The sequence below is a fragment of the Madurella fahalii genome, assembly GCF_045866475.1.
Source record: "Madurella fahalii IFM 68171 DNA, scaffold_2, whole genome shotgun sequence".
NCBI lineage: Eukaryota > Fungi > Ascomycota > Sordariomycetes > Sordariales > Madurella > Madurella fahalii.
In genome coordinates this window covers 5,022,446-5,045,920 of record NW_027263972.1, presented here as the reverse complement: position 1 = coordinate 5,045,920, position 23,475 = coordinate 5,022,446, and the positions used below count along the sequence as shown (strand labels likewise).

At 57.9% G+C, this 23,475-nt stretch overlaps 9 protein-coding genes across 9 annotated transcripts; 4 read left to right on the top strand and 5 right to left on the bottom strand.

The window, feature by feature from the left end:
- Window positions 1-578: 578 nt before the first annotated feature.
- Window positions 579-2,074, top strand: MFIFM68171_04227 (Serine esterase-domain-containing protein; the record flags this gene model as incomplete). The annotated part of the gene is made up of 3 exons (XM_071059647.1): window positions 579-638; window positions 716-1,015; window positions 1,082-2,074. The coding sequence occupies 3 exons, from the start codon at window positions 579-581 to the stop codon at window positions 2,072-2,074; spliced, it is 1,353 nt and encodes a 450-aa protein (XP_070915748.1).
- A 627-nt stretch (window positions 2,075-2,701) lies between these two features.
- NTH1_1 (alpha,alpha-trehalase nth1) lies at window positions 2,702-4,212 on the top strand (the record flags this gene model as incomplete). Its single annotated transcript, XM_071059646.1, has 2 exons — window positions 2,702-3,474; window positions 3,609-4,212. 2 exons carry the CDS (start codon window positions 2,702-2,704, stop codon window positions 4,210-4,212), a joined length of 1,377 nt encoding a protein of 458 aa, XP_070915747.1.
- An 865-nt stretch (window positions 4,213-5,077) lies between these two features.
- MFIFM68171_04225 (uncharacterized protein) lies at window positions 5,078-5,389 on the bottom strand (the record flags this gene model as incomplete). Its single annotated transcript, XM_071059645.1, has 2 exons — window positions 5,078-5,152; window positions 5,249-5,389. 2 exons carry the CDS (start codon window positions 5,387-5,389, stop codon window positions 5,078-5,080), a joined length of 216 nt encoding a protein of 71 aa, XP_070915746.1.
- A 2,652-nt stretch (window positions 5,390-8,041) lies between these two features.
- On the bottom strand, window positions 8,042-9,542 carry FDH1_1 (formate dehydrogenase (NAD+); the record flags this gene model as incomplete). Its single annotated transcript, XM_071059644.1, has 5 exons — window positions 8,042-8,259; window positions 8,345-8,985; window positions 9,050-9,185; window positions 9,246-9,375; window positions 9,522-9,542. The coding sequence occupies 5 exons, from the start codon at window positions 9,540-9,542 to the stop codon at window positions 8,042-8,044; spliced, it is 1,146 nt and encodes a 381-aa protein (XP_070915745.1).
- A 1,372-nt stretch (window positions 9,543-10,914) lies between these two features.
- MFIFM68171_04223 (DUF952 domain-containing protein (Fragment)) lies at window positions 10,915-11,476 on the top strand (the record flags this gene model as incomplete). Its single annotated transcript, XM_071059643.1, has 2 exons — window positions 10,915-11,061; window positions 11,237-11,476. 2 exons carry the CDS (start codon window positions 10,915-10,917, stop codon window positions 11,474-11,476), a joined length of 387 nt encoding a protein of 128 aa, XP_070915744.1.
- A 359-nt stretch (window positions 11,477-11,835) lies between these two features.
- Window positions 11,836-15,373, bottom strand: NUP85 (Nucleoporin nup85; the record flags this gene model as incomplete). Its single annotated transcript, XM_071059642.1, has 3 exons — window positions 11,836-12,771; window positions 12,830-14,947; window positions 14,999-15,373. 3 exons carry the CDS (start codon window positions 15,371-15,373, stop codon window positions 11,836-11,838), a joined length of 3,429 nt encoding a protein of 1,142 aa, XP_070915743.1.
- Window positions 15,374-16,457: 1,084 nt separating this feature from the next.
- Window positions 16,458-19,593, bottom strand: MFIFM68171_04221 (Budding protein BOI2; the record flags this gene model as incomplete). Its single annotated transcript, XM_071059641.1, has 3 exons — window positions 16,458-19,153; window positions 19,208-19,351; window positions 19,539-19,593. The coding sequence occupies 3 exons, from the start codon at window positions 19,591-19,593 to the stop codon at window positions 16,458-16,460; spliced, it is 2,895 nt and encodes a 964-aa protein (XP_070915742.1).
- Window positions 19,594-21,648: 2,055 nt separating this feature from the next.
- Window positions 21,649-22,633, top strand: MFIFM68171_04220 (ClpP/crotonase-like domain-containing protein; the record flags this gene model as incomplete). The annotated part of the gene is made up of 3 exons (XM_071059640.1): window positions 21,649-22,012; window positions 22,083-22,466; window positions 22,524-22,633. The coding sequence occupies 3 exons, from the start codon at window positions 21,649-21,651 to the stop codon at window positions 22,631-22,633; spliced, it is 858 nt and encodes a 285-aa protein (XP_070915741.1).
- A 172-nt stretch (window positions 22,634-22,805) lies between these two features.
- RTF1_1 (RNA polymerase-associated protein rtf1) lies at window positions 22,806-23,128 on the bottom strand (the record flags this gene model as incomplete). Its single annotated transcript, XM_071059639.1, has 3 exons — window positions 22,806-22,856; window positions 22,907-23,055; window positions 23,110-23,128. The coding sequence occupies 3 exons, from the start codon at window positions 23,126-23,128 to the stop codon at window positions 22,806-22,808; spliced, it is 219 nt and encodes a 72-aa protein (XP_070915740.1).
- Window positions 23,129-23,475: the final 347 nt, after the last annotated feature.

The window sequence follows — 23,475 nt, the reverse complement described above, 5'->3', positions numbered from 1 at the left end:
GAAAGACGGTGCTATTTGCCTAACATCTCATCCCTTGATCACAGACTGACTGCTAACAGTTTGCTCTCCGAATCTCACCCGCACCGCATCCGTGTAGGCGTTGTGTTCCTTCTTTCGCGCTCAACTCTTGAGTATCGCAGCCAGTTAAACCATGCAAAGAGATGGGGCTCATATATGGTCAGCCCGGTTAGACTTAGGATAGAAAGCTGATGGTTGCCTCGAAGCTAGAGGAATGGGGACAAATTGTACTAGATATTTATACACGTTTGCTCCGGAACGGAGCTCATGTCTCATTTGCCTGTCGTCATCGCACTTCGGAGCAATCTCCGAGCCATTGTTTGCATGACCGGGGCTTGGCCTAACCGCAAGTGCTTATCTCCGTGCTGATGTGGGCGCTGCAGCCCCTGTTCTCCGCTGCGGCCACCGAAGGAACGCTGAGTCGTCGGCGCCGGAGAAGTTGGAGACGCCGAAGACCGATGGACAGCCAACGTATTCCCTAGCGTTCTTTACAAAACAGAATTGGGGTCCCGGTTGTCGTCGCTGTTTTTTTTTCTTGTGAACTACCGTGCTCGTAAACCATGGCCGCATACGCGGGCGGTGCCGTGGAGGCAGATCATCTCTGCGTGCTAGTCCACGGGGTAGGCGTTCATCCAACCGGGTCACACAACGGTCTGTTTGACAAGCGGCTGCTGACACATTGACGTGCGCGCTTTAGCTCTGGGGCAACCCCAATCACATGGCGTCCATTGCCAAGATCCTACGAAATCAATATCCGCCCGGAGAGCTCTACATCCTGGTCGCGAAACGCAACAGCGGCTCTTTCACCTACGATGGCATCGAACTCGGGGGCGAGCGCGTGTGTCTGGAAATTGAAGAGGAGCTGGAGCTCATCAAGAGCAAGGGCGGGAATATCAAAAAGATCAGCATTGTTGGGTATTCTCTCGGCGGGCTAGTTGCGCGATATGCGATCGGGTTGCTCTTCGCCAGGGGCGTTCTGGACGGCCTCGAGTGCATGGTACGAGCGCTTGCCCTGGTGATCCCAGAGGGAAATAGCGGTACTAACTACTTCCTCCCATCGCAGAATTTCACCGCGTTTGCGAGCCCCTTCCTCGGAGTAAGGACGCCGCTGCGCGGGTGGTCCAACCGCATCTGGAACGTCCTCGGCGCTCGAACGCTGGGCATGTCCGGCCGCCAACTCTTCGGCATTGACAAGTTCCGCGACACGGGCAAACCCCTCCTGGCCGTCCTCGCCGACCCCAACTCCATCTTCATGTCCGGCCTCGCCAAGTTCAAGCGCCGCACCCTCTACACCAACATCATCAACGACCGTAGTGCCGTCTACTACACGACAGCCATCGCCAAGGCCGACCCCTACACCGACATGTCCAAAGTCAAGGTGCGCTACCTCCCGGGGTGGGACGACGTGATCCTCGATCCGGAGGACCCGGTCTCGCCAGCGCCTCCCTCGGAGCGCGAGCCGCCAACCGGCTCCCTCGAACAATGGGCCAGGCGCATCCCCTTCATCCTCGCCATCACTGTCTTCCTCCCCATCGGCGTGGTCGCCTTCCTCGTCAACTCGGCCATCCAAACCGTCCGCTCCTCGCGCCGCGTCAGGCGCCACGAGCGCGGCCTGGCGGGGATCAACGTGCAGGGCTACCGCGTGAACCTCTGGATCAAGGAGATCCGCGAGGCGGTCGAGGACGCTTACGAGAACCTCAACAGCTCCCAGAAGCAGGCGTACCTCAATGTGTCCGACGACGACGACGGCGACGACGAGAACGGCCGAAGCGGGGGAGGCCAAGCCGGCGATGAGCACGGGGACGCATCTGGCAGGGAGATCCTCGCGCTCGAGAGGAAGCAGTCGCGCGGCGCCGCGCAGCCGACGCTGGCGCTCGCGCCCTACCAATTCGCCGCCATCCGGGCGCTGGATAGGCTCGGGTGGAGGAAGTACCCCGTTTGGATACACAAGCATCGGCATAGCCATGCGGCGATTATTGTGCGGAAAGATAAGCCTGAGTTTGATGAGGGGAGAGTGGTGTTGAGGCATTGGGTCACTACCGAGTTTCTGATTTGAGGGATGGGTGTTCTGGACGTGGGAGGGTGGGTTTGCTTGAAAGGTTCTGGTGAGGCATTTCAATGGATGGAGTTTAGGCCTTTGGGCAGGTGGATATAGAGGGGATGTCTTGGTGTTGGGATACCTAGATCAGGCGTAAGGGTGTAGAAGTGGTTGGAGTAGAGGTAACCGCGTCGTATGATGTATTCTTTGAAGTATGACACTGCATTAGTCCATGGATAGATCACGATCTTGCTTAGATATATTGTTATTTACTGAAAACAGTAACCTTTGGACCGCTGGGCGTTCTGCGCCCCTGGCGAATTAGGTTCCTAGCGGTATGCGCATAACCTGTATTTTAATCCCATCTTCGAGATCACGACCTGCCCGACGCTGCACATGTCCCCGCTAACAAACGGCATGGCTGCGATTGCACACGGGGCTATTCCTCTCTTGGATTAGCGCCGGCACTTGCCGACCCGACACTCTGGTCAAGGGGTGGTACCAACGGGTCCAAGCGGCATTGGATGGGGAAGCGGGCGCCGGCTTCCGGGAAGATCTAGTCCGAGCCTTCATAAGCCGTCATCCAATTTCTGCCCCTGAACCAGTCCTCAACCAATTTCCTGCAAAAATTTCATGTTTAGGATCATGAGGACCTCACGCGCCACCAAAGAAACGTCAAAGTTCTTTGACACCAGCTCGACGGCCGCCCCGCTCCGCCGCTCGACGCGGTCCAGCCTCGCGCGCTTCGCATACAATGGCGCAAGCAGCAACACCGCCGCCGATCATGCCGACAATGCCGACTCGGAGGTGACGTTTGGCTCCGACATCGAAGATGCCGTCACGACCACCGTCACGCGGAAGCGCAAGCGCACCGCGACGGTAGTCCAGCCGACGTCGCGGCGCGCCGCAGCGACCAGAGCAGCGGCGAGGACGACGAAAACCGAGACGATCCAAACCGAGACCAAGACGGAGCACGGCTCGGATGCCGAGCCCGAGGCCGAGACCAAGCAGAAAGCGCGCCGCGCGCGCAAGCCGGCGCGCAAGACGACCGACGCCGCCACGGGCACGACGACGGTCGAGCCGCCGTCCGACTGGGAGGAGATATACGCGCTAGTCAAGGAGATGCGGCTCACGGGGCCCGCGGCCAACGCGGCCGTCGACACGATGGGGTGCGAGCGGCTCGCGCGGCCGGGGGCCAGCGCGCGCGACAGGCGGTTCCACACGCTCGTGGCGCTGATGCTGTCGAGCCAGACCAAGGACACGGTCAACGCCGAGGCCATGGCGCGGCTGCAGGCCGAGCTGCCGCCGCACGCGCCGGGGGCCCCCCCGGGGCTGAACCTGGAGAACATGCTGGCCGTCGAGCCGGCTTTGCTGAACGAGTTGATCGGGAAGGTGGGGTTTCATAATAACAAGACAAAGTGAGTTCCATTTGGTTGGACCGGATCGGACCGGACCAGACCGGATTCTTTCGTTTCATTTTACGATATACCTCCTCCTACCCTCTGCATCCGATATATCCCGTACTCACCATTGCCCTACTGTAATAAAACAGATATCTCAAACAAGCCGCCGTCATCCTCCGCGACCAATTCGACTCGGACATCCCGCCCACCATCGAGGGCCTTGTCTCCCTACCCGGCGTCGGCCCAAAGATGGCGCACCTCTGCATGAGCGCCGAGAACGGCTGGAACCGCGTCGAGGGCATCGGCGTCGACGTGCACGTGCACCGCATCACCAACCTGTGGGGGTGGCAGCAGCCGCCGACCAAGACGCCCGAGGAGACGAGGCTGGCGCTGCAGGCCTGGCTGCCCAAGGACAAGTGGAAGGAGATCAACTGGCTGCTCGTCGGGTTCGGCCAGTCGGTGTGTCTGCCCGTGGGGAGGAAATGTGGGGATTGCGAGCTGGGGTTGCGTGGATTGTGTAGGGCGGCCGAGAAGAAGAAGGTTATTGAGGGGAGGAAGAGGAGGGTGGAGATGGTCAAGGAGGAGGTGAAGATGGAGTTTAAGGGGGATGGGAATGGAGACGATGGAGTCTTGATCAAAAAGGAGGAAGAGTCTGTCGAGATCGAGGAGGACAAAACGGCTATCAAGGATGTTGTTGTCAATGAACCGCCGACAGAAGGGGTAGAAGTCGCTACCAAGATCAAGTCAGGATGAGAGAACTCGGTACGGCCCGGATGCCGTGGAGCAAAAGGGGTAGTGGTACAGTAATGCGGGAAGCTCGGGAGAGGTCGGGCGGCCAACCGTTTTATCGCCTAAGCACCCCACATGACGGCTAGCCTAAGGGCAGTTTTACTTTTTAAAGCGAATCCCGTGATGTTCCCGATGCCCCGATTTTCCTGTTGTTGGTTGCTGCTAGCGCGGATTGGAGTCATGCGAGATACGTGAGATACGATATCGGAGCCTTGCCGTGACAATGGCCAAAAACAAGGAAATGCGACAATTACGCTTTCACTGTCGGGAAGAAGGTTAAGAAAAGAGGCAGCAATTGTGGTTGCCATTTGGCGTCATGTTGCATTTGTGTAGGTCATATACCTTATCTACACCGTCTTGACTCTATTTCCATAGCACATCATATATGTGACGGTAGATGCGGCACCCCAAAAGTTGCGGGAAGCAGCCCGGAAAGAAGAGAACAGCCTGCCTCACAATCCATGCCAATCCCTTGCCTCCGTAATAAATCCGGGCAAGGCTAAATGTCCAAAGTCCCATTGCCCCCCTTTGACGCCATGCCAAAATACATTACATAAAAAGAGTCTCCCCTGTACGCAGGGAAAGCCGTGCTTTTCCCTCGCTGACGAGTCGAAGTGAATCAAGATGCGGCGCGGTCGCCGTTCACCCGAGAGAGGCTGCGGCAGCGTTGAAGAGCGCCAGTGACTGGAGAGGAGATAGCCGGTTCGCCGGTTTTCATCTCCGTTGCATTCGTCGTCGGTTCTTCCCCTGTCGCGGATGCGGACCACGGGCGGCGCTCAGAAATCGCAGAGTAGGGGGGCTGAAAAAGAAGCCCGATCCAAATCGCAGCCTAGACCGTCTTGATGACCTGGGTCCGCTCCTTGTTGAGCTGCATCGCGTTCTGTTCAAACGCTTCCCTCTTGCACTGGAAAGCGGCCAACAGGTCAGCGAGCGTGTCCTCGGGAAGCACCCCCGACAGGCCGACGAGCCACCAGTCTGACTCGCCGGGGAAAGAACTTACGTCGTCCAGGTTCCGGCACTTGTGGTCCTCTAATAAACGGTGGTTGTTGCAGAAATGGCCCTCACAGAAAGTGCAGTCTCCGGCGATGCGCTGGGCTGCTGCCTTGCAATCTTGGAACGAGCACTTGATCTTCTTGGCCATTTTGGCGGCAACGTCGAGAAGCTCCTTGCCGGAAAAAGCCGATTATTGTTTGCAGTGAAATAGAAAAGACGGCTGGAGGCACACGATAGCGCAAGGTGTGTTTCGGGTCTCGGGGCGTGTGGTGTCACCTCCACCATGGATCGCGAGTGTGAGGGATGTGGGAGAGGAAAGAAAGAGATCAAGCCGGAGTGGGAGATGGCGACGGCGGGGTGCACGATTTAAGACGGCCGGGCTGGTGGAGGTTGGGCCCGAGACAACAAGGCACTCACGTGGATTATTATCCTGGGAAACGGTGGCCAACTGGCGCGAAAAAGTTGCTGGCTAGCAGCTCGCTAGCCAAACAGGTTGTGAGGACTGGAAATAGGTGGAAGCAGTTCGACCAGCTGGCTTGGTGAGGCGGCCGGGGAGGCGAGGTACTCAAGTACAGTACGGAGTACAACCGGCTTGGCCCTCTTTGTATGATGGCTAAGGGGCTGGCCGCCACAGGTGCCCAATCGCACTGGGACTGTGCTTGCGTGGCGGGCCGGCCGTTTGCAAACACAAGGGCCTCCCTTGTCGCTCATCCAGTGTTCCACTGTCGGCGATCAAAGCCGCGTGTACCGTGCAATTTCGCAGTGTTCCATGTACGCTCATCATGTCAGAAACGGCCCACTACTGCGAATCTACCTATCATGGTAGGATAGAGATACTCCAAAGGAGCATTGGCCAGGTTCTGCTGAAATAGCGAACGGCAATATGTTCCCATTTACACTTACATGTCGCCAGGCGGTGGTCAGCCTGGCAGGCAGATGCTGATAAATGCACGGTATGTATTGTACCTTGTACATACTTACATATGTACTACAAGCCAGTACCTATGTCAATGTACGAAGTACCTGTGACTCTGGCAATGTGCCCAACACTGTGGGACAACGCATCCCCCAAAGCAAGCTGCATGTCTCGCTGCTTTGATCTGCATGCTAGCAGTATATGGCACAATGCCCTGCAGGGTGCTAAGGGCCCCGTACGCATTTCAATGTACTGTACACTACCATCTATGGTGGCATGGGGTGAGCAAGGGACCCAACTGCTGACTTGGGTCGCGTGCTCGCCGAGGTCTCTTGATCTCATCAAGGTCCGTCCACATGCCAAGGTCCGCGGAGGAAAATATCGAGAGCGAGGCAGAAAACCTCTCGGTTCCCCAGGTTGAACATTCTCAATGCAAGCCATGGCTTCAAACTAGTGGTTTTTGGAAAGAATGAAGGCGGCAACTATCGAAAAGCCATTGGCTATATCGGAGGCAATGGGAGGCGAGACCTAGCAAGCCTCTGTGCCGCTCGTTAAAGTCGATCGGCCAGCTGGTCCGGCCAACACTATTGTACAGCCGACTTCCGAAGCAACCCAGCCGGCATTGATGCCTTACCATTCCGAAAAACAACGATAAATAGGGGCTAAGGTATGTGCACTTCCCCTCATGGTGTCTCTGGACACAGAGCGCCCACGTCATTCCTCGGATCAGGAGAATCGTTCCGGCCCCGCCGTCCCTGGCGCCAGTTGAATTCCACCCGACGTACGCCACTATCGCGCTTTCATCGGCCTGGATGCCCTTCCACAGGCCACCGTGCCGCCCCCGGACCACGGTCAACTTCCCAGTTGCAGTGCGGATCAGCCACCTCCTTGCCTCGATCGGATATTGCGAGCGTCACACTAGTCACCCCAGTACGGACTTGCCCACATAACTGGGCACGCGCAGAGCTACTGTACTTACTCAACACTACGCAATATACCAGTCGCCTAGGACCAATGGTCGGCGCTGAGAGCCCGTCGACGATAATTGTGGCAGCTCCGTGGCGCGCCTCGCGCCCGCCCCCCGCTGCGGGCCGGATGGTCCGTTCGACGTCAACGCTTTGCGGCCGGGCACACTGCATCGTCAGCAGACTTGCACCGGTCGGGGGAAATACATATCATTCTGACACCTGCTCCGGCCACTTTCTGATGGAGGGTGGGTCGGGGCCGGGTCGCATCTCTCTCTCTCTCGCGCGCACCCATGCCTGATCACTGATCGACCACAAAAGATCCATGGAGCGGTGTGAGATCGGCCCGCTGCTATCAACTCTTCACCTAACCCACACAAGAATGATAGTTGTATCGCTTCGGTGACAACACGCGACGCCTTCGCTCTCAGACGAGACACGCGACAGTTTTGTTATCGCGGCACGGCGGTATGCTGAAGAGCGTCGCGCTTAGGTTTCGAGTCCGGGCCGATACTCTCGTGAAAAAAAGGTCCCGGGGCATTTTTTGGAATTCTTTCGCCCACGCCTCATATCTGTCAAAAACGTCATGCGGCAAGAACTGAAAGTCCGTTTTCGGACTGCGATGATGGCCCGACTCATGCGACGGGCCGAGCGAGTTGACCTTTCGTCTGATCCGATGTGACTGGTTTTGCCGTCGATCCCCATCAACCACGCGCAGTTGCAGATACTCAGACCGCTTCAGCGGGTTCAGTAGACGCTGCCAAGGCTATATCACAGCGACATGCTCGTGACTAGCCTCATCCAAACTCGGCAAATGATTTGGGAATTTCTGTTTTGGTTCCTTTTTAATTGCTAACAAAAGTACAGCCCCTCATGGGTTTCATATCTCGCCACCCCAACCCCTTATTCCCCAGATCGCTTAGTCAGTCATGGTCACCACGGCTCGGATGCAGTCACCAGATTTCATGACCTCGAAGGCGTCGTTGATCTCGGCCAGCGTCTTGCGATGCGTGATGAATTCGTCCACCTTGAGCCGGCCCTCGAGGTAATCGGCAACGAGACCGGGCAGCTGCGACCTGCCCTTGACACCGCCAAAGGCGCTGCCCTTCCAGACTCGGCCCGTCACCAGTTGGAACGCTAGATTTGGCAGGTCCGGTTAGCTCTGACTCTCGTTCAACTCGCGGGATGCGGGGAGAAGCAATATATAGGAGGCGAAACTTACGTCGCGTCGCGATTTCCTGACCCGCGGCGGCGACGCCAATGATGATACTCTGGCCCCAGCCCTTGTGGCAAGCCTCGAGGGCGGCGCGCATCACGCTGACATTACCAGTGCAGTCAAACGTGTAGTCGCAGCCGCCGTCGGTAAGCTCGATCAGCTTGTCGACGACCGTCTGGCCCTCGGGCAGCTTGGTCGGGTTGACAAAGTCAGTGGCGCCAAACTTGCGCGACCACTCCTCCTTGGCCGGATTGACGTCGACGACGATGATCTTGCCGGCGCCGTTGGCGACAGCGCCCTGGACGACGCTGAGGCCGACGCAGCCGGCGCCAAAGACGGCGATGTTGCTGCCCTTCTCGACGTTGGCCGTTATCCGGGCGGCGCCGTAGCCCGTCGTGATGCCGCAGCCCAGCAGGCAGGTGCGGTCCATGGGCGCGTCCTGCTGCACGGCCACGACCGAGATGTCGGCCACGACCGTGTACTGGCTGAAGGTCGAGGTGCCCATGAAGTGCAGGATGTCCTGGCCGCGGGCCCGGAACCGCGAAGTGCCGTCGGGCATGACGCCCTTGCCCTGCGTCGCGCGGATCTTGCCGCAGAGGTTGGTCTTGCCCGACTTGCAGAACTTGCATTCCTTGCACTCGGGGGTGCTGTTGAGGGATGGGTCAGCCGGGGGGTTCTTCTGGGACTGGCTGGGACTGGCTGGCAACTTACTAGAGAGCGACGACATGGTCGCCAGGCTTGACGTTGGTCACGCCCTCGCCCACCGACTCGACGAGACCGGCACCCTCGTGTCCCAGAATGACGGGGAAGGCACCCTCAGGGTCCTTGCCCGAGAGCGTGTAGGCGTCTGTTGGGCGGGATTGGTCAATATCGATCTGCAGCCATCAAGGTGCGGAGGAGACGGTACCTGTGTGGCAGACACCAGTATAGTAGATCTGGATTCTGACCTCGTGCGCCTTGGGCGGCGCCACCTCGACATCCTCGTAGCTGAGTTCCTGGCCCGGGCCCCAGGCGATGGCCGCCTTGCAGGTGATGGTCTGCGAACCGAGTCAGCGAAGCTGCGCAGCAAGGCGAACGTGCACGCCAACAAGTTACGGGCAGGGTAAGCTAAAAGCCCCCCAGCGGACTGCTGCGGGGTTGTCGTCGTGGTCACAGCCATCGTCACTGTCTTTGTCTAGCTTACCTTTCCGGCTGTCGATGCCATTTGTTATTGTTTGACGAAGAATTGGTGGTGGAGGAAGTTCAATTGCCTCAGGTCAACTAGGAAACAGACACACAATTGGTCTTCGTTTTTGTTTGTTTCAATGAACCGGTCAGTGGCGGCCCTCCATGAAAACGGCTATCAACACGCCGCGTCGCTTTTTTGACCCCGCCTTCCGAGGTGGGGTTTCGGGGGGGGAATGATTGCCGGCAACGGATGGTTACGGGCTGAGGGAGGACGAGCAAACGCACGTCTTTGCTGGTTGCAAGTTTATCCTGCGGCTAGACTGCTGGGCTTGGCCGTGCCTCGCTGGTTCGGTGTTTTCACGGCATTCAGCCTTTTCCATCCCGATGACGCTATCATTCCTACCTCGAAACCTTTCCAGTTCGGCAGTTTTGAGGGGCCAACAATTCCGAGCCTAATTGGTGGACCCCAATTGGTAACTTCACTCTTGAACAGGATTACGTGATGGGGAGCATAATCTGTTTATCTCTCGTTGTGGAGGCTTCAATTCTTTAGGCCGAAGATTTGGAGCAAAGCTTCGAACTCGAACTCCGGTGGATGGGTTCGTCATCGAGCTGCAGCATTGCACGGCCGTCTCCTTGATCCACTTCCAACTAGATCGGACCCTAATTCAGATGCCGAGGCGGATTAGGAGCGCCTGTATAAGAAAACGACGGGATAAAGGGGCCAGGCTAACCCTCGGTTGCATGCTTAGATCAAGATTGGACGGGAATAGATATTGTTTGTTGTCCCCCGACCTTCTACATGCGTTTGTGGTCGGCTTTGGGATACTTACTGCACGTGTTAAGGGGGCAAATGCATACGCGGTTACCGTCGAATTTGGTCTGAAGATAATCTTGAATACGCTGTTTTTTTTTATATTTTTATAGTTACGTACGGACTATAAGACTCACTGTGAAGTCTTTACTATGGCGTTGCTGTTTAGGGGTGCTCTGCGGTAGTTGACCGAGAAGCTCACGGGAAAGCAGATATTGGAGGCGGAGGAGCCTTACTGTGGTGATGATCCAGTCATTCTGCTTTGTGGTATCTATCACCGGATTAACTAGGAAGAATGTTGATCTTGTTACTTCTGTTGTGCTTGGCCGGGTCGAAGTATTGAGGCTTGATGTAAATGAGCATGCATGCACCGATGGAAAGCGAAGTCGACAGGGATAGCATGAGAGTCCGGATCGATGATTTGTCAATCCACTGCGGGTTGCCAGTGATCTCTCAGCTACAATACAACCCGGCGGCACATTGATTCTTACTCACCTAAACCAATTGTTTCCGTCCACCACCCGCCCCGTCTCTAAAACTCTTAACCGTAGCCCAACTACAACCACTAAACGCGCCACAAGAGCCAACCCCCGAGATGGCCCCGCTTCCGCCTCCTTTTCCGCTCCCGGAATTCGTCTACAAGATCACGCCAACCGCCCCGCCCGAGCCCATCCCCGAGCAATACCCGCTCTCGGAGTTAGACCGGAAAGACGGCTTTGTCCACCTGAGCGCCGCCTGGCAGGTACGCGTGTGCAGATCCGGGGTGCATGACGGTGGTGGTCGGGCCATCTCCACAGTCCGTTGGAGTGCGGCAGGGCTGAAGCTGTCTCCTCCCCATCTTCCGTCCCCAGACTTCCATTGTCATAACCCCCCGCTATGATACGCCCAAGTGTTAACAAATAACAACACACAAAAAGGTCCCCCTTACAGCAGACCTCTTCTTCAAAGACACGCCCGTATTCTACGTCCTTAAACTTCGCCTCGCCAACTTCGCCGCCTCCAGCGTCAAGTGGGATGAGGTGGAAGGGACTAACGGCTGTCCGCACCTGTACGGCAACTTTGGCGCCAAGGACGTGGTGTCTGTCAGGGAGTTTCGACGTGGCGAGGGCCAGTCCTGGAGTGAGACTTTGGAGGGTGAGAAGGCGTGGTTAGAGTAGATAGTGGTAGGGCATTAGGGCTGTAGGATGAGTTAGACCGGGGACAACGAGAAGAAAAGAAACTCAGTTCAACCTGAGATTATAGAGTGGTGGGAAGGGAAGGAAAGGGCAGGGAGGGCTAATACAATAATAGTCTGCAGTTACATTCCCAGCAGGGCAACCACCCAGACCTGGCTTTCTCCCCTATGCTGTGTATCTAAAGCACAGAAACATTACACATACCATACCGTGACCCCCTTGTTCTAACCCAACACCAACATCCGTCATTGCCCACGAGCGTTTTGACTCGTGCGGGCTACAACAGTTTATGCACCAATTTTTCCCCATCCCTAATCAACACCCCCCCTCAAACGCAAAATTCACCAAACCATGGCATCTGCATCCGCCAACCACAAACTCGCCAAATCTTTAGCCAGCCCCAGCCTCAACCTCCTCATAACATCCTCCCCAGTGGTCTTGGCTGCCACCTCGGTCCGCCAGTCCCACCCCCTCTTCACATTCACTTTGCCCGGTGTCCCGCTGCCGCTAAGCGACCGCTGCAGCTGGCTCGCCACAAGCGAGCTGCCTGTGAGCATGAAGCTCCCGGATGCGCCGGACGCGCTCTTCTTGAGTAGATCCGCCGGCGTTGACCCTTTGAGCCCACCGGGCGCGGACGTGAGCACGAGCTGGAGGAACTCGTCGCACGCCGTGTACACCCGGCTCCCGACCGCCTGCAGATCCTCGATGGCCTTGAGGATGATGTCGATCTGGTCGAGCGTGATGACGGGCGCGGCAAACTGGCCGTGGTGGATGTTGGTGTTGTCCGGATCTGTGACAAACACGAGGGCCTCGCCGAGCAGGGCCAGCAAGAAGTCCTCGCTGACGATGCCGTCGCGGGTCTGGTCGAACAGACCGCCGCGGATGTTGTCGTCAGAGCTCGCGATGACGCTGATGAGCGCCGCAGCGGCTTGCTGGCGCCGCGCCAGAGGCGTCGCGTTGGGCAGGCTGCTCTCATTGTCGCGGATGTCGTAGAACTGCCGCAGCGAGGCGTAGCCGCTCAGCATCTTGCCCAGCAGCTCGGCCGCCTCCATGTCCTGCTTTGCGCACTGCTCCAGCGTCTTGCTGCGATCAGTAAGAAGCTTGTGGAGGTAGTCATCTAGGTCGTTGGCGGGGGGGAATGCAGTTGACTGGATCAACGAGTAGGAGATGAGGAGGTTCATGACCTCGCGCACCTTGTTTGGCCGGTGCGCGAGAGCATAGTACCACATAGCCTCGCCGTAGCGGTGGGAATCCCGGGCGAGGATATCCCCATACGTCTAAGTAAAAGTCAGTCAGGTTGTCTCGCATGCATCAGAGCCCCGCAAGGCCACTCACCTCTGCTGTCTCCTCAGCATAGGCAATCATGCCGAGCTCGTTCAACAAGGCCCAAAGCTTGTCCACCGTCGCGTTCGAGTCCACATGCAAACCTTGAATGACATGATCCACCAGGTCTCTCACCAGCTCGTCGGATCGTTCCGGCGAGTCCATCCGGCCCAGGACGCTGATGGCCAGCTCCCAGCCGTCCCGCGAGACTCCCGATTTGTCCTTCACTGTAGAAAGCTCGTCGTAGTCCGCCAGCGCCTGGGCATACTGAGCAAGTGTGCTATCTTTGATTCCGTCGATCTCATCCGGTGCACCAGGATCCATGCCGAGAACCTCCAAGTCGTCCATATCCAGGTCACCGAACCCAAACAGACCCGAAGGCTGGTGAGGAGGCAACCACTTCCCAAGGGACGCGATCTCGGCCACCGCGGAAGCAATGGGAAGCGACCAGCCACGAAGCAGGCCTATCACGCCCTTGGCATTGTCCTCGAAAACACATGCCATGCCGATCTCGACGGGGTTCTGCGAATTGAAGTGAAAATCTGACTCCATCGCAGCGTGAAATGCGCGCGAGAGCCTGTCGAGATAGCTCTCTGCGTCCGTGGTGAGAACCAAAGCCTGTGACCGTGACAGTGACTGCGACATCGAAAACGGTTTCTCCGTCTTGCTCTTCCGCTCGTCCCACCAGCCAAACAGACCGACGGTAGCCTCGACCCAGTCCTGCGCCGCTTCCAAGATAGCCTCCTGCTGTCCAAGGACAATATCAAACACAACGTTCAGGTTCTCGTAGATCTCCCACGGCACCTGGCTCTCGGCCCGCCTCGCCAGGCCAGCCATAGACTGCCTGCTTCTTGTCGAGGTAGCGGAGGCAGAAAATACGGAGTCGCCGAAGGTGGTGTCCTTGCCCTCGGCGAAGCGCCTGAGCTGCTCGAGGGCGCCCTGCGCCCGCATGCGGAACAATGTCCAGTCGCTGCTCAAGATCTCCCAGTTGCCGTCGTAACCCGGGCACCTCTCGAGCACGGCGATCGTCTCTTCGGCAGCGCGCTGCACATTCTCCAGCGCGCGGCCGACATAGGCATACTCAGAGCGCGCGCCACGGCGGACGTGGCCCCAGCCGGCCTGCCTGAGAAGCTTCGCCGCGTCGCCGACGTTGCCGCGAAGCAGCGCAATGAAGACGGCCTGCCAGAAGAGCGAGTGGCACGCGGGGCTGGGCCGGTGACGCAGAATCTCTTCAACTTGATTGCCGTACATGTCGTGATACTCGTTCAGCCACCGGAACAGCGTCTCGGGAAGCGGCTCCGTGCCGCCCGCCCCATCTTCATCATATCTCGTATGATGGATCTGCAGCGCCAGATTGGCAAGGTAGTTCGCCTTCTCGAACGGCGTGGCATGCGGTCCGGGCCCGATCTCGGCAGCATGCTCCTCGGTCGGTTGCGGGAGCCTGTCCACATATCCCTGCCACAGCGCGGCCACCTTGCTCGCCACCGTCGCCAGCGCGTCATCCATCTTCTCCTCATCCTCCGCCTCGCCCACGCCCTCATCGTACAGTCTCGATACCAACGCATCCGTCCCGAGAACTACGCTCGGCGGCTCGGCAATCTCTGCCGTCCCCATTTGAGTGTACGCGTCCCTCGCGAGCGCCGCATACCGGAACTCCCGCCGACGCTGGGCCCCGCCCGCCTGCATCTCCGACGCGCGGAAGATATCTTCAGCCTCCCTCCGAACCCTCTCCGTCGCGGCGGGGGTATTCAGCATCATCAGATCGGATTCATCGCCCATCCCGGGAAAGCCCGTTGTGCCGCCGCTCGTAGAAGGCATATCAAGCCACATATCCTCCTCCTCCTCCTCCCCCTCTTCTCCCTCCTCACCCTCTCCTCCATCCTCTTCCCCCTCGCCCGCCTCCTCCTCCCCAAAACTATCATCAAACGGCACCCCAAACGTCCTCCCCTTCCCACCGCCCTCCCCCCGTGGTTCCCCTCCATCCTCATCCTCATCCCGAACATGATCCCGATGTTGATCCTGCACCTCATCCGCATCGGCATCCGCCTCCGCAAAAGCGACCGACCGCCCCAACCGCGAAGGCTGTCTCCGACTCGGACGCTGGATCGACCGCCCCAGCGGCACCTTCCTCTTCCCTTTCCCATTCCGGACCCCAACTCCGACCCCTCCCCCGACCCCCACCCCGGCAAACAGATTCTTCTTGCCCTCCCCGCCGCTGGTGAACAGCCCCGGCGCCGGCCCGCCGGCCTTGGACTCGGCCGACATCCCCCGCATGATGGAGCTGCCCAGGTAACTTGCCGAGGGCGCGCCGGCGGGGGTGAAGCTTGCGGCGGACGACGAGAGGAAGTCTAGCGGGGGTGCGGAGCCGCCGCCGCCGCCGGTGCGTGGGGGGTGGCCGGCGGGGGTTGTGGAGGCGTGAGAGGCGAAGGAGTGGAGGAATTCCGGGTGTTGGTCGGTGGGATTGGGGTTGTTGTTTCTGCTGTTGTTGTGGCGGTCCGGAGTGGACGGCGGGAACTGGGGCGGGGAGGAGGGCGGTTGGAAGAAGCGGTTAGACATTTTGGTCTTTTTTTTTTCTTTCTTTTTTTTTTTTTTTTATTATTCTCTTTTTGTTGCCTGTCTCGGTTGTTGCCTCTGTCGGGGGGGTATTATGGTTGGTGAGAGGTAGAAAGCGCTGCAAGACGGAATCGGCAAGGTAGGGCGTCTTTTAAGTTTGGGCGACCACGGAGGAGAGAATGGTGCAGTGCTTGAGGTCCCTGGCGCGTCGCGAAAGGAATCGCGGAATGGAAATCGATCGCTCGCTGGGATCGGGCCAATCCGATATTCTAGTCGGCTGTGGAGAATTCGGGCCGCCCTAAATCATAGGCAGTCGGTCCCAATTGCCAATGCGGCAATCTGTTTGTTTGTGGAGTGAATTGTCGATGCCGCTTTTGCGAAGAGTGAAACTCCCAAAAAAGAGACCAAGCTTCTGCAGTGCACAGACGCGACTTTTCGGGCAGTTGACTGCGCGACTCGGCAAATTCCGCTGCCTGTGGCTTGCAGCATATACTGGCCACCCACCGCCCTCGAGAATCACCCAGTCAGGAACAAGACATGCACATACAAATTCCAAATTATATTTTGTCAGACTTCGATTCCAGGGAGATTGGACAAGCACAAAAACTACGGTAGCTATCACCAAATTCACTCGTACACGAGCCACGCCATCATCGGCCCACCCTGACATTTTAATTTCCTGCTCCCTCAAGACACCCTCCAGCAAGACCCAAAGCAATTCATGTTACACATCTTTCACACACGCCCAGTCACAATACACGGTCGAAAATAGATAGGGAAAGGACATCATATAGGGAAACCCAGCTGGAGCCGACCGATTTTGAACTCGCACATCTCCCATTCATCCCCCCCCCTCCTCATCTCCCATTGCTATGGAATCGCAAGTCCAACCCCGCTTGTGTGATACATGACACATTATGTATTGTATGGATATGCTGGGAAACTAAACAAAAGGAAAGCAGCGTCGTGCCTCGCACGAACAAGGGGTATTTGAGGCAAAGCATCCATGTAGGAAATAGGTTGTTAGAGCCGCGGCGAGCATCTAGGGCCCGAGACTGGCTGTAGGCGTCGGACGCGCGGTTGGGCCCTAGGCGCTCTGCGGAAGCACTGATGTGTCCCTTTCGGTCTCGAGGCCAAACCCTCTAGCTCTGGCGCTCTCGGCCTGCTGGAGTCCAAACTTCTCCAGACCGCCAACTGCGCTATTAGGCTCGCCGTAGACAATGCCGAGACCGTTGGCCTCCTTGTCCATGCCCTTCTTTTCGTTGCTGCTGCCGTCATCGGCTGCCTCTTCGAGGTTCATGAGAGCCGGTGGTCGGTGGCGCATCTGCCGCGCCTTTGCCAGGGAAATCGTCTTTTGCTGGTAGGTAGTTGTTATCGGTTGCGTGTCGTCGCGGTCAATCGTCGCCTTCATAAGGGCCGCCATCCACAGTCTCCCCTGCTTGATGTTCGGCACCGCGAAATAGTGCACCGTGGGCTTCGTAAAGTTGACCGCCCGCGAGAGGCCCGCCCGCGGGGGGACAAGCTTGAAGATGAAGATCGAGTCCGACTCCTTGACGGGGTCACGCTCCGCATCCGTAGCTGCAAGCGTCGGCATGTGGCTTCCAGCGGGCATGGCGGGCGAGCTGGAGACCCCCGTAAGCGTGGCATGGAGCCCAGTGAGCCTTTCGTTATCGGCAGGCAGGACCCGGTGGAACGAAATGTCGATTAGCCCCCTCTCCTGGTCGTCATCTTCCGAGTAATAATACGCGAGACGCCTGCCCTTGAGCACAAAGAGGCGGGGCTTCCAAGTCGTCATGAGATTGGCGCTGCGCTTCTTCATCCACCCGCTGTAGTCGGCATCCTTCATAGCTTCCCGGGGGCTGATCTTCTGGAGGCCGCGCGTGTATGCGCTGGTCTCCTGCTTCTTCTTGCGGCTGCTACGACTGGCTGCCGTTGCCGCCGTGCTTGGGCTCTTGGCCGCATCGGGGGAATCAAGTTCGAAGCTCGGGCCTGCAGATGGCGTGCTCGATCCAGTGCGTGCCGGCGAGTACATCGGTGACTCCTTGAGCGGGGAGTCCATTGGGGACACCTTGGCTCTCTCGTTGCCCGTAATCGCGTCCGACGCCGCCCTCAGCCCGCCTAGCCCGCTCCGCAGCATCATGCTGACGTTGAAATCGGGGTGGTTGACTTGGCTCAGCCGTTTAATGGCCGATTTTGGCGATGCCCGGGATTGATCCGACGAATTGCTATCGAGTCTGGTGACGGTAGGGTTTGTCGCCTCTTTGGATCCGGATGCTTGACGCATTGAATCTGTTGTAACAGTAGATGGCGTTCGCTTAGACGTGCCAAAGTACTTTTGCGCTGCAGACGACAGCGTCGACTCGCGCATGGAATCCACACTGCCAAGCCTCGAATGCTTCGAGAGTGCCGTGGCGCTCCGTACGCGCTGTTCCTCGGCATAACTGGGCTTTGGCGAAGCGTGTCCTGCTTGCACGCTGTCACGTTTCTTCAAGACGTTGCGTCGCCGGGAATCGGCATCGGTGCCCGAAAAGTAGCCCCTGTCCAGCTCGACGGCCGAATCCTGGAGCTCGGGGCCTTGTCCAGTCATTGCGTCCTGAGGTCCTGCCGAAGACAGAGGGCGTTGCGCGTACGTCGCGGCGCTCCCCAAGGTCCAATTCCGGTCGAAGGATGGCTGCTTCTTGTGGGAGCCGTCCTGTCGCGAGATCGAACCACCCGCAATCTTGGGAGGTGCGGCAGAAGTGTTGAGTGTTGAGCCCGTCAAGCGGAAATCGGTTGATGAGTGGCGGCGCGAGTGGTGCAGATCCCGGACAGATGCAGCGGATGGCCGTTTGTCGTGGAACGCGCGAGTCGGGGTTTCTACGAGGGGCGAAACGGGTGACACGGGTTCGTACGGCTCGAGCTTTGGCGTTTGCGACAGTCTCCTTGTCGTGACCGGGAGAGACGTGTCGTTAAGCGGAGTAAACCGCTGGCCCGAGCTTGTGATCGTGTTTGTCCTACTACGGACCTTTCCCGCATCGGATCCCGCGTCACTTCCGTACGTCTGCGTGGTTCTCACCGTCTGCCCGTTTACTTCGTCCTGGAGCTGCTTAATCTTCTGCCACGTTTTTAGCCTCCGTCCCACCGAGCCCAAGTCGAGGGCTTTGATGAAGAGCGACGTCTGATCCATGCCCAAAATCACCTCGCCCGTGATTTCTTGATCCCTAAAAACCTCGCAGTGATGTTTCTCGACGCCGGCGGTAAATAGGTACTCGGCAACCTGGTCTGCGGACCACGACTCGACCTCTTGGCGTGAGTGGATTGTTTCCTCCTCCTCGTCCGTCTCTTCACCCTGAATGTACGAAATCCTGTGGTCGATGTGGGAGCTGTACTCGCTGCCCGAGTCGTTGCCGTTCCGGAGAGTTACGTTGCTAGGTGCCGAGTTCAGGTCGGTGATGTGTTCGTCGATCACATTGAGAGTCTCGTGCAGGACGTAACTGTCGGTGCTAGCGTTGGGCCGCGCTGCGTTGCCGAGACCGGCGCTGGTGCCTGCTGGTAGACTGCTGGCCGACTGTGGAGGCGGGCTGCCAGTGGCCGCTGCTGTCGACTTGAAGGAACTTATGGGGAGCGAGGCCGTGGCTGGTTTGCTATCGGGGAGAGGGGTGCTCGCGGTCTCTTGCACGGGCGCACCAGAGGCGGCAGTCATCTGCTCGTTGGCAACCTCGGCCAAGGGTGTGAGGGGTTGCTTAGGTGGTGAAAAGGTCGGTGCGTTTGTCGCGACCGGTTTGGGCGCCGGTCGTGTATAGACTGTGCTGGGTTAGTCTAAGGGCACACCCGATTACATCATGGTAACAAACCTACCTTCCGGGAAGAGGCCACTGTTGCCATTGACCAGGTGTTTGCCCAAGTACCAACCGTCTCCAAACTCGTCATCGCGTTCGAGCAGCTCGACACGGTCGCCTTTTGCTAGGCTCAGCTCATCCGAGCTGCGGGCCTGGAAGTCGTCTAGGTGGCGGGAAGAGTCAGTCATGGGTTTTGTCCCGTTTTAGTCTGTCACAAAGCGGCGAGTACAGCAACGTGCAGCCCCTGTTCCGCTACTGCTACTGCAGATAATCGGCAAACAGAGACACAATCACAATGTCTCGGCGAAATCGATGGAATTTCAGGGTCTGGACGCAGGGTTATTACTCACGAATGACGACCAAGATATCGCCCAACTCGGGCTTAGTTGAACTAGGCGCTGCCATCTTCGACCCTCAGTCGCTGCCGCGGGTGCGTCGGAATGCAAAAGAATGATGATGGCAATCAGCAGCAACCCGTGGGGGAATCGGAACTGGGGTTCTGGACGACGGCGACGTCGCGGAGGAGGGACCGCCAGGGGAAGAGAAGGGATACTTCGGCCGTCGGAACCTAACGAGGTGGAGGGGTAGCAGTCGCGGGAAAAACCAGGCATCCGGCCTAAAAAGCAGGTCGCGGCCGGGGAAGGAACCTTGGTCGGGGCCAGGAGAGCGGGCAGCAGACGGCGGACGAGAAATGCAAGCAGAAGCCGCAGCAACTGTGTGTGTAAGGTATGTATGTACGTATGTCTTAGCAGCGCCGCAGCTGTCCCTCTCCCATGCTGTTGTGTGCCGCTGCAGACACGTTGGATCTATTTCCAGGCACGCTGCTCGGCGGCTGCTCGAGGTGGCATGGAAGGCTGGGATGTATTGTGCAGTGCGACCACGTAAGGAATTGCTCGAAGAGCGACGCAGTGCTCGGCGGCGGCGGCGTGGCTCCCGATTTCCCTTCGCTGATTGGGGGAGCAATTAACGGGCGAGGGGGCGCGTGGATTGCCGTAATTGGGCCTTGCAGAGGCGGGCGACTCCAGCGGCGGCACAGCCCAGATGGTGATGGCCCGGCGGGAGGCGGCAGGCTTGGGGGTCTCGCAGAAAGGTTATTGCCCGGGGGGGGGGGGGGGGGGGGGGGGTTATTGTTGTGCTACGTTATGTATAAATACCGTTGAGGTGTGGTGTTGAGGCGGACCGAGTTCTCGTAAAGAGTTGGGAAAACCTGGGGAAGGGATTGATCCCTGTCAGTATTCTCGCTTCGACGTGGCTTTACTCTTGGAAACTTGAATTTTTTTATTTTATTTTTTATTTTTTTATTTTTTATTTTTCCAAACAGTAAGAAACTGCGAGACCGGGACATTTGGTTGCAAATCGGTGGGCAACAGGGGTCTTGGGTCCCGCTGACAGGGAGACCAGAATCACGAACGCCAAGCGGACAGCCCAGGCTGATGAAAAATCATTGCTAGGCGAGCGACATGCTGCCCTTGTAATTCTCCACGGTTCCAGTGACGGTCACACGAGGAGGCTGCTGGCTCATTGCTCAATCTATCGGGCGCTAACAGCTTTGACAGGCAGAGGCAAAGGGATAAGAAGAGGAAAAAATCAGCTGTTTGGCTTGGATGTTTCTAGCCGGCGCATTGTGTTGTTACATCGAGGAAGACGAAGCGTCTGCGGCGGGACGCCACACTGGGCGTTTCCGCGCTTCCGCGCTTCCGGCCACCCCTATCGTCCTGAAACCGGTTGGTCCCACCACGCCGCGCCCGACTCCGCCTGGCCTAGAACTACGGGTCGGGCGGGAGACCAGTTATAGCGGCGATGGAATCTTGGGGCGAAGCAAGTCTTCTGCAGATAAATAAGGTTAACGTAGTTGTGTACATAAGAGGGATACGCTTAAAGCGACCCACCGAGGCCTAACCCCACGAAGTGGCGCGAATTGTATGTACAGTAGATGATTGAGCTCTCCTTGCTGCTCCAGTCTCCAAGAGTAGGGCATGTCGGGTATCGAGCTATGAGGGGCTATCGGCACTAGCAGGCAGATCGTGCAATCCACCTATTCCATGCATAGAAGGAAGAGCAGGTGGCAGCTCTTGTCCTCCCACCCATCCTGTTCACATGTGGGCCCCACAATGGAATTGACACCCCCTGTGGTACCCCCAAGCTTCGGCGCCGGCCCAGCTTTCTTGTCTCCGGCCCGCACTGCTGCGTGGGCCTCGGCAACTCTGGACCGATCCGCTGTCAACCGGGAGATGGCATCCCGACAGAGACAAATTTACAAATATCAGGTCATGTTTGGATGCCGTACGGTAACAGAGTCTGCGGCACAAGCACAGTAATAATCAACAACGAGCCGGATCCCCTCTCTTTTGGGCTACTCTGTAACAGTCGACTTCTCCATCGAGATCAACCTCTCCGCTCACCCGCAGCACCGAGGCACCGAGTATCTCCACGTCACCCAGTAAGGACAGTAACTACGGCATGGCGCAACCACAGAGATTAGCAGGGTACGCGGGGTACCAGCACTTTGCCATCACATCCCCGGCGACCTTTGTGGCGCATGTCGAAATCAACCGGCCGGACAAGCTCAACGCCTTCTTCGAGGCAATGTGGCTTGAGCTGCGCCGGGTGTTCCAGCAGCTATCGTCGGACCCCGACGTGCGCGCCGTCGTGCTGTCGGGCGCCGGCGACCGCGCCTTTACGGCCGGGCTCGACGTCAAAGCCGCAAGCGAGGGTGGGGTACTGTCGGCCGAGGGCACCGACGGTGCGCGGAAGGCTGCCAAGCTACGCCGGTACATTGCCGAGTTCCAAGACTGCATCTCGGCCGTGGAGAGGTGCGAGAAACGTAGGCAATCGATAGCACCACGGCAGTGGCAACACTATTACATTGAAACCCAACTAACAACTCTGGCCAGCCGTCATCTGCGTCCTGCACGGCATTTCGATCGGTCTAGCGGTTGACATTTCTACCTGTGCCGACATCCGCGTTTGCTCCAAGGATGCCGTGTTTGCTGTCAAGGAAGTCGACATTGGGCTGGCCGCTGACATTGGCACGCTTGCCCGGCTCCCTAAGGTGGTCGGCAGCTCGTCGTGGGTCAAAGATGTTTGCCTGACAGCTCGCAACTTCAACGCGGCCGAGGCGCTCTCAGTCGGCTTCGTTAGCGAGGTTTACGAGTCCAAGGCCGCCGCGCTGGCCGCGGCCTTCAAGACGGTCACCTTCATCGCCTCCAAGAGCCCGGTGGCCGTGCAGGGGACCAAGGAGCTGCTTAACCACAGTCGGGATCACACAGTTGATGACAGTAAGTTTCTTTACATCCGTTCTCGAGTGTTCGCTCTTACAAAACCGGCCGTCGCAGACCTGAGGTACACGGGTGTCTGGAATGCCGCGGCGCTGCAGACCGGTGACGTACCGGCCGCTCTGTTGTCGGGCATTCAGAAGAGGAAGCCCACGTTTGAGAAGCTCTGAGAGGGGGATCCGAATGTGTCATGTCCCTGAAATCCCTGGCGGAGAGGAGAAAGTTCAGTGCAGCACAGCCCACAGAGCTGTTGTACCGTATACATCTATGTACATTACCATACAAAGAGCGGCCTCTGAAAGGACTCGGCACTCTACTAGCAGCTGCCTCGGGAAGGGCGCCTCAGTCACTATCTGCCAAAGGCTCCTCTGGTCGGTATGTCTCGCGAAGGCGCTTTTAATTCTTGTCAGCGGGAAACCACAAGGAAGGAAGACAAGACTCACATCCTCGAGTTTCTGCTTCAGCACGTGGACCATGTTCTCCTTCACGACCAAATGCTGCTCATCGAGATCCTCGATGATGATGTCGTTGTTGGCGCTGTCAAGGTGTACGATGATGGACTTGATGGCCGGCTCACACTCGATGAGCACGCCTGGGCGATGACAAGTCAGGACAAGAGACACAATAGGAGGCTGAGCCCACCTACCCCTGATGGCTCTAACCATTTTGAATAAAAGCCTGCTTTCTGATTGCTATCGACAGGGCGGTCAGGCGGTTCAAATCAGGGGCTGATCGACGACAACCGAGCTGCGAGGCTGCGTCTTTCTTTTGTGACCGCTCAAAGCCTGAATGGCTGGAGTGAATCGGCTGAGAGGGCAATGGCCCCCTAAAAATCCTTCTGGAGCACCGCCTGCTGGGTTATTGCCTGGTAGGCAGGGAATAATGGCAAGCGCGGTCGATGCCTATTTTTGGGCAGGGGTAGGAGAGGAAGAACCGCGCAGCTGCAGGGCTCAACGGCGAATGGGATTGCGCTGGAAGGCGATGGCTCTGGCTTTGAGACAGCACAGACCCG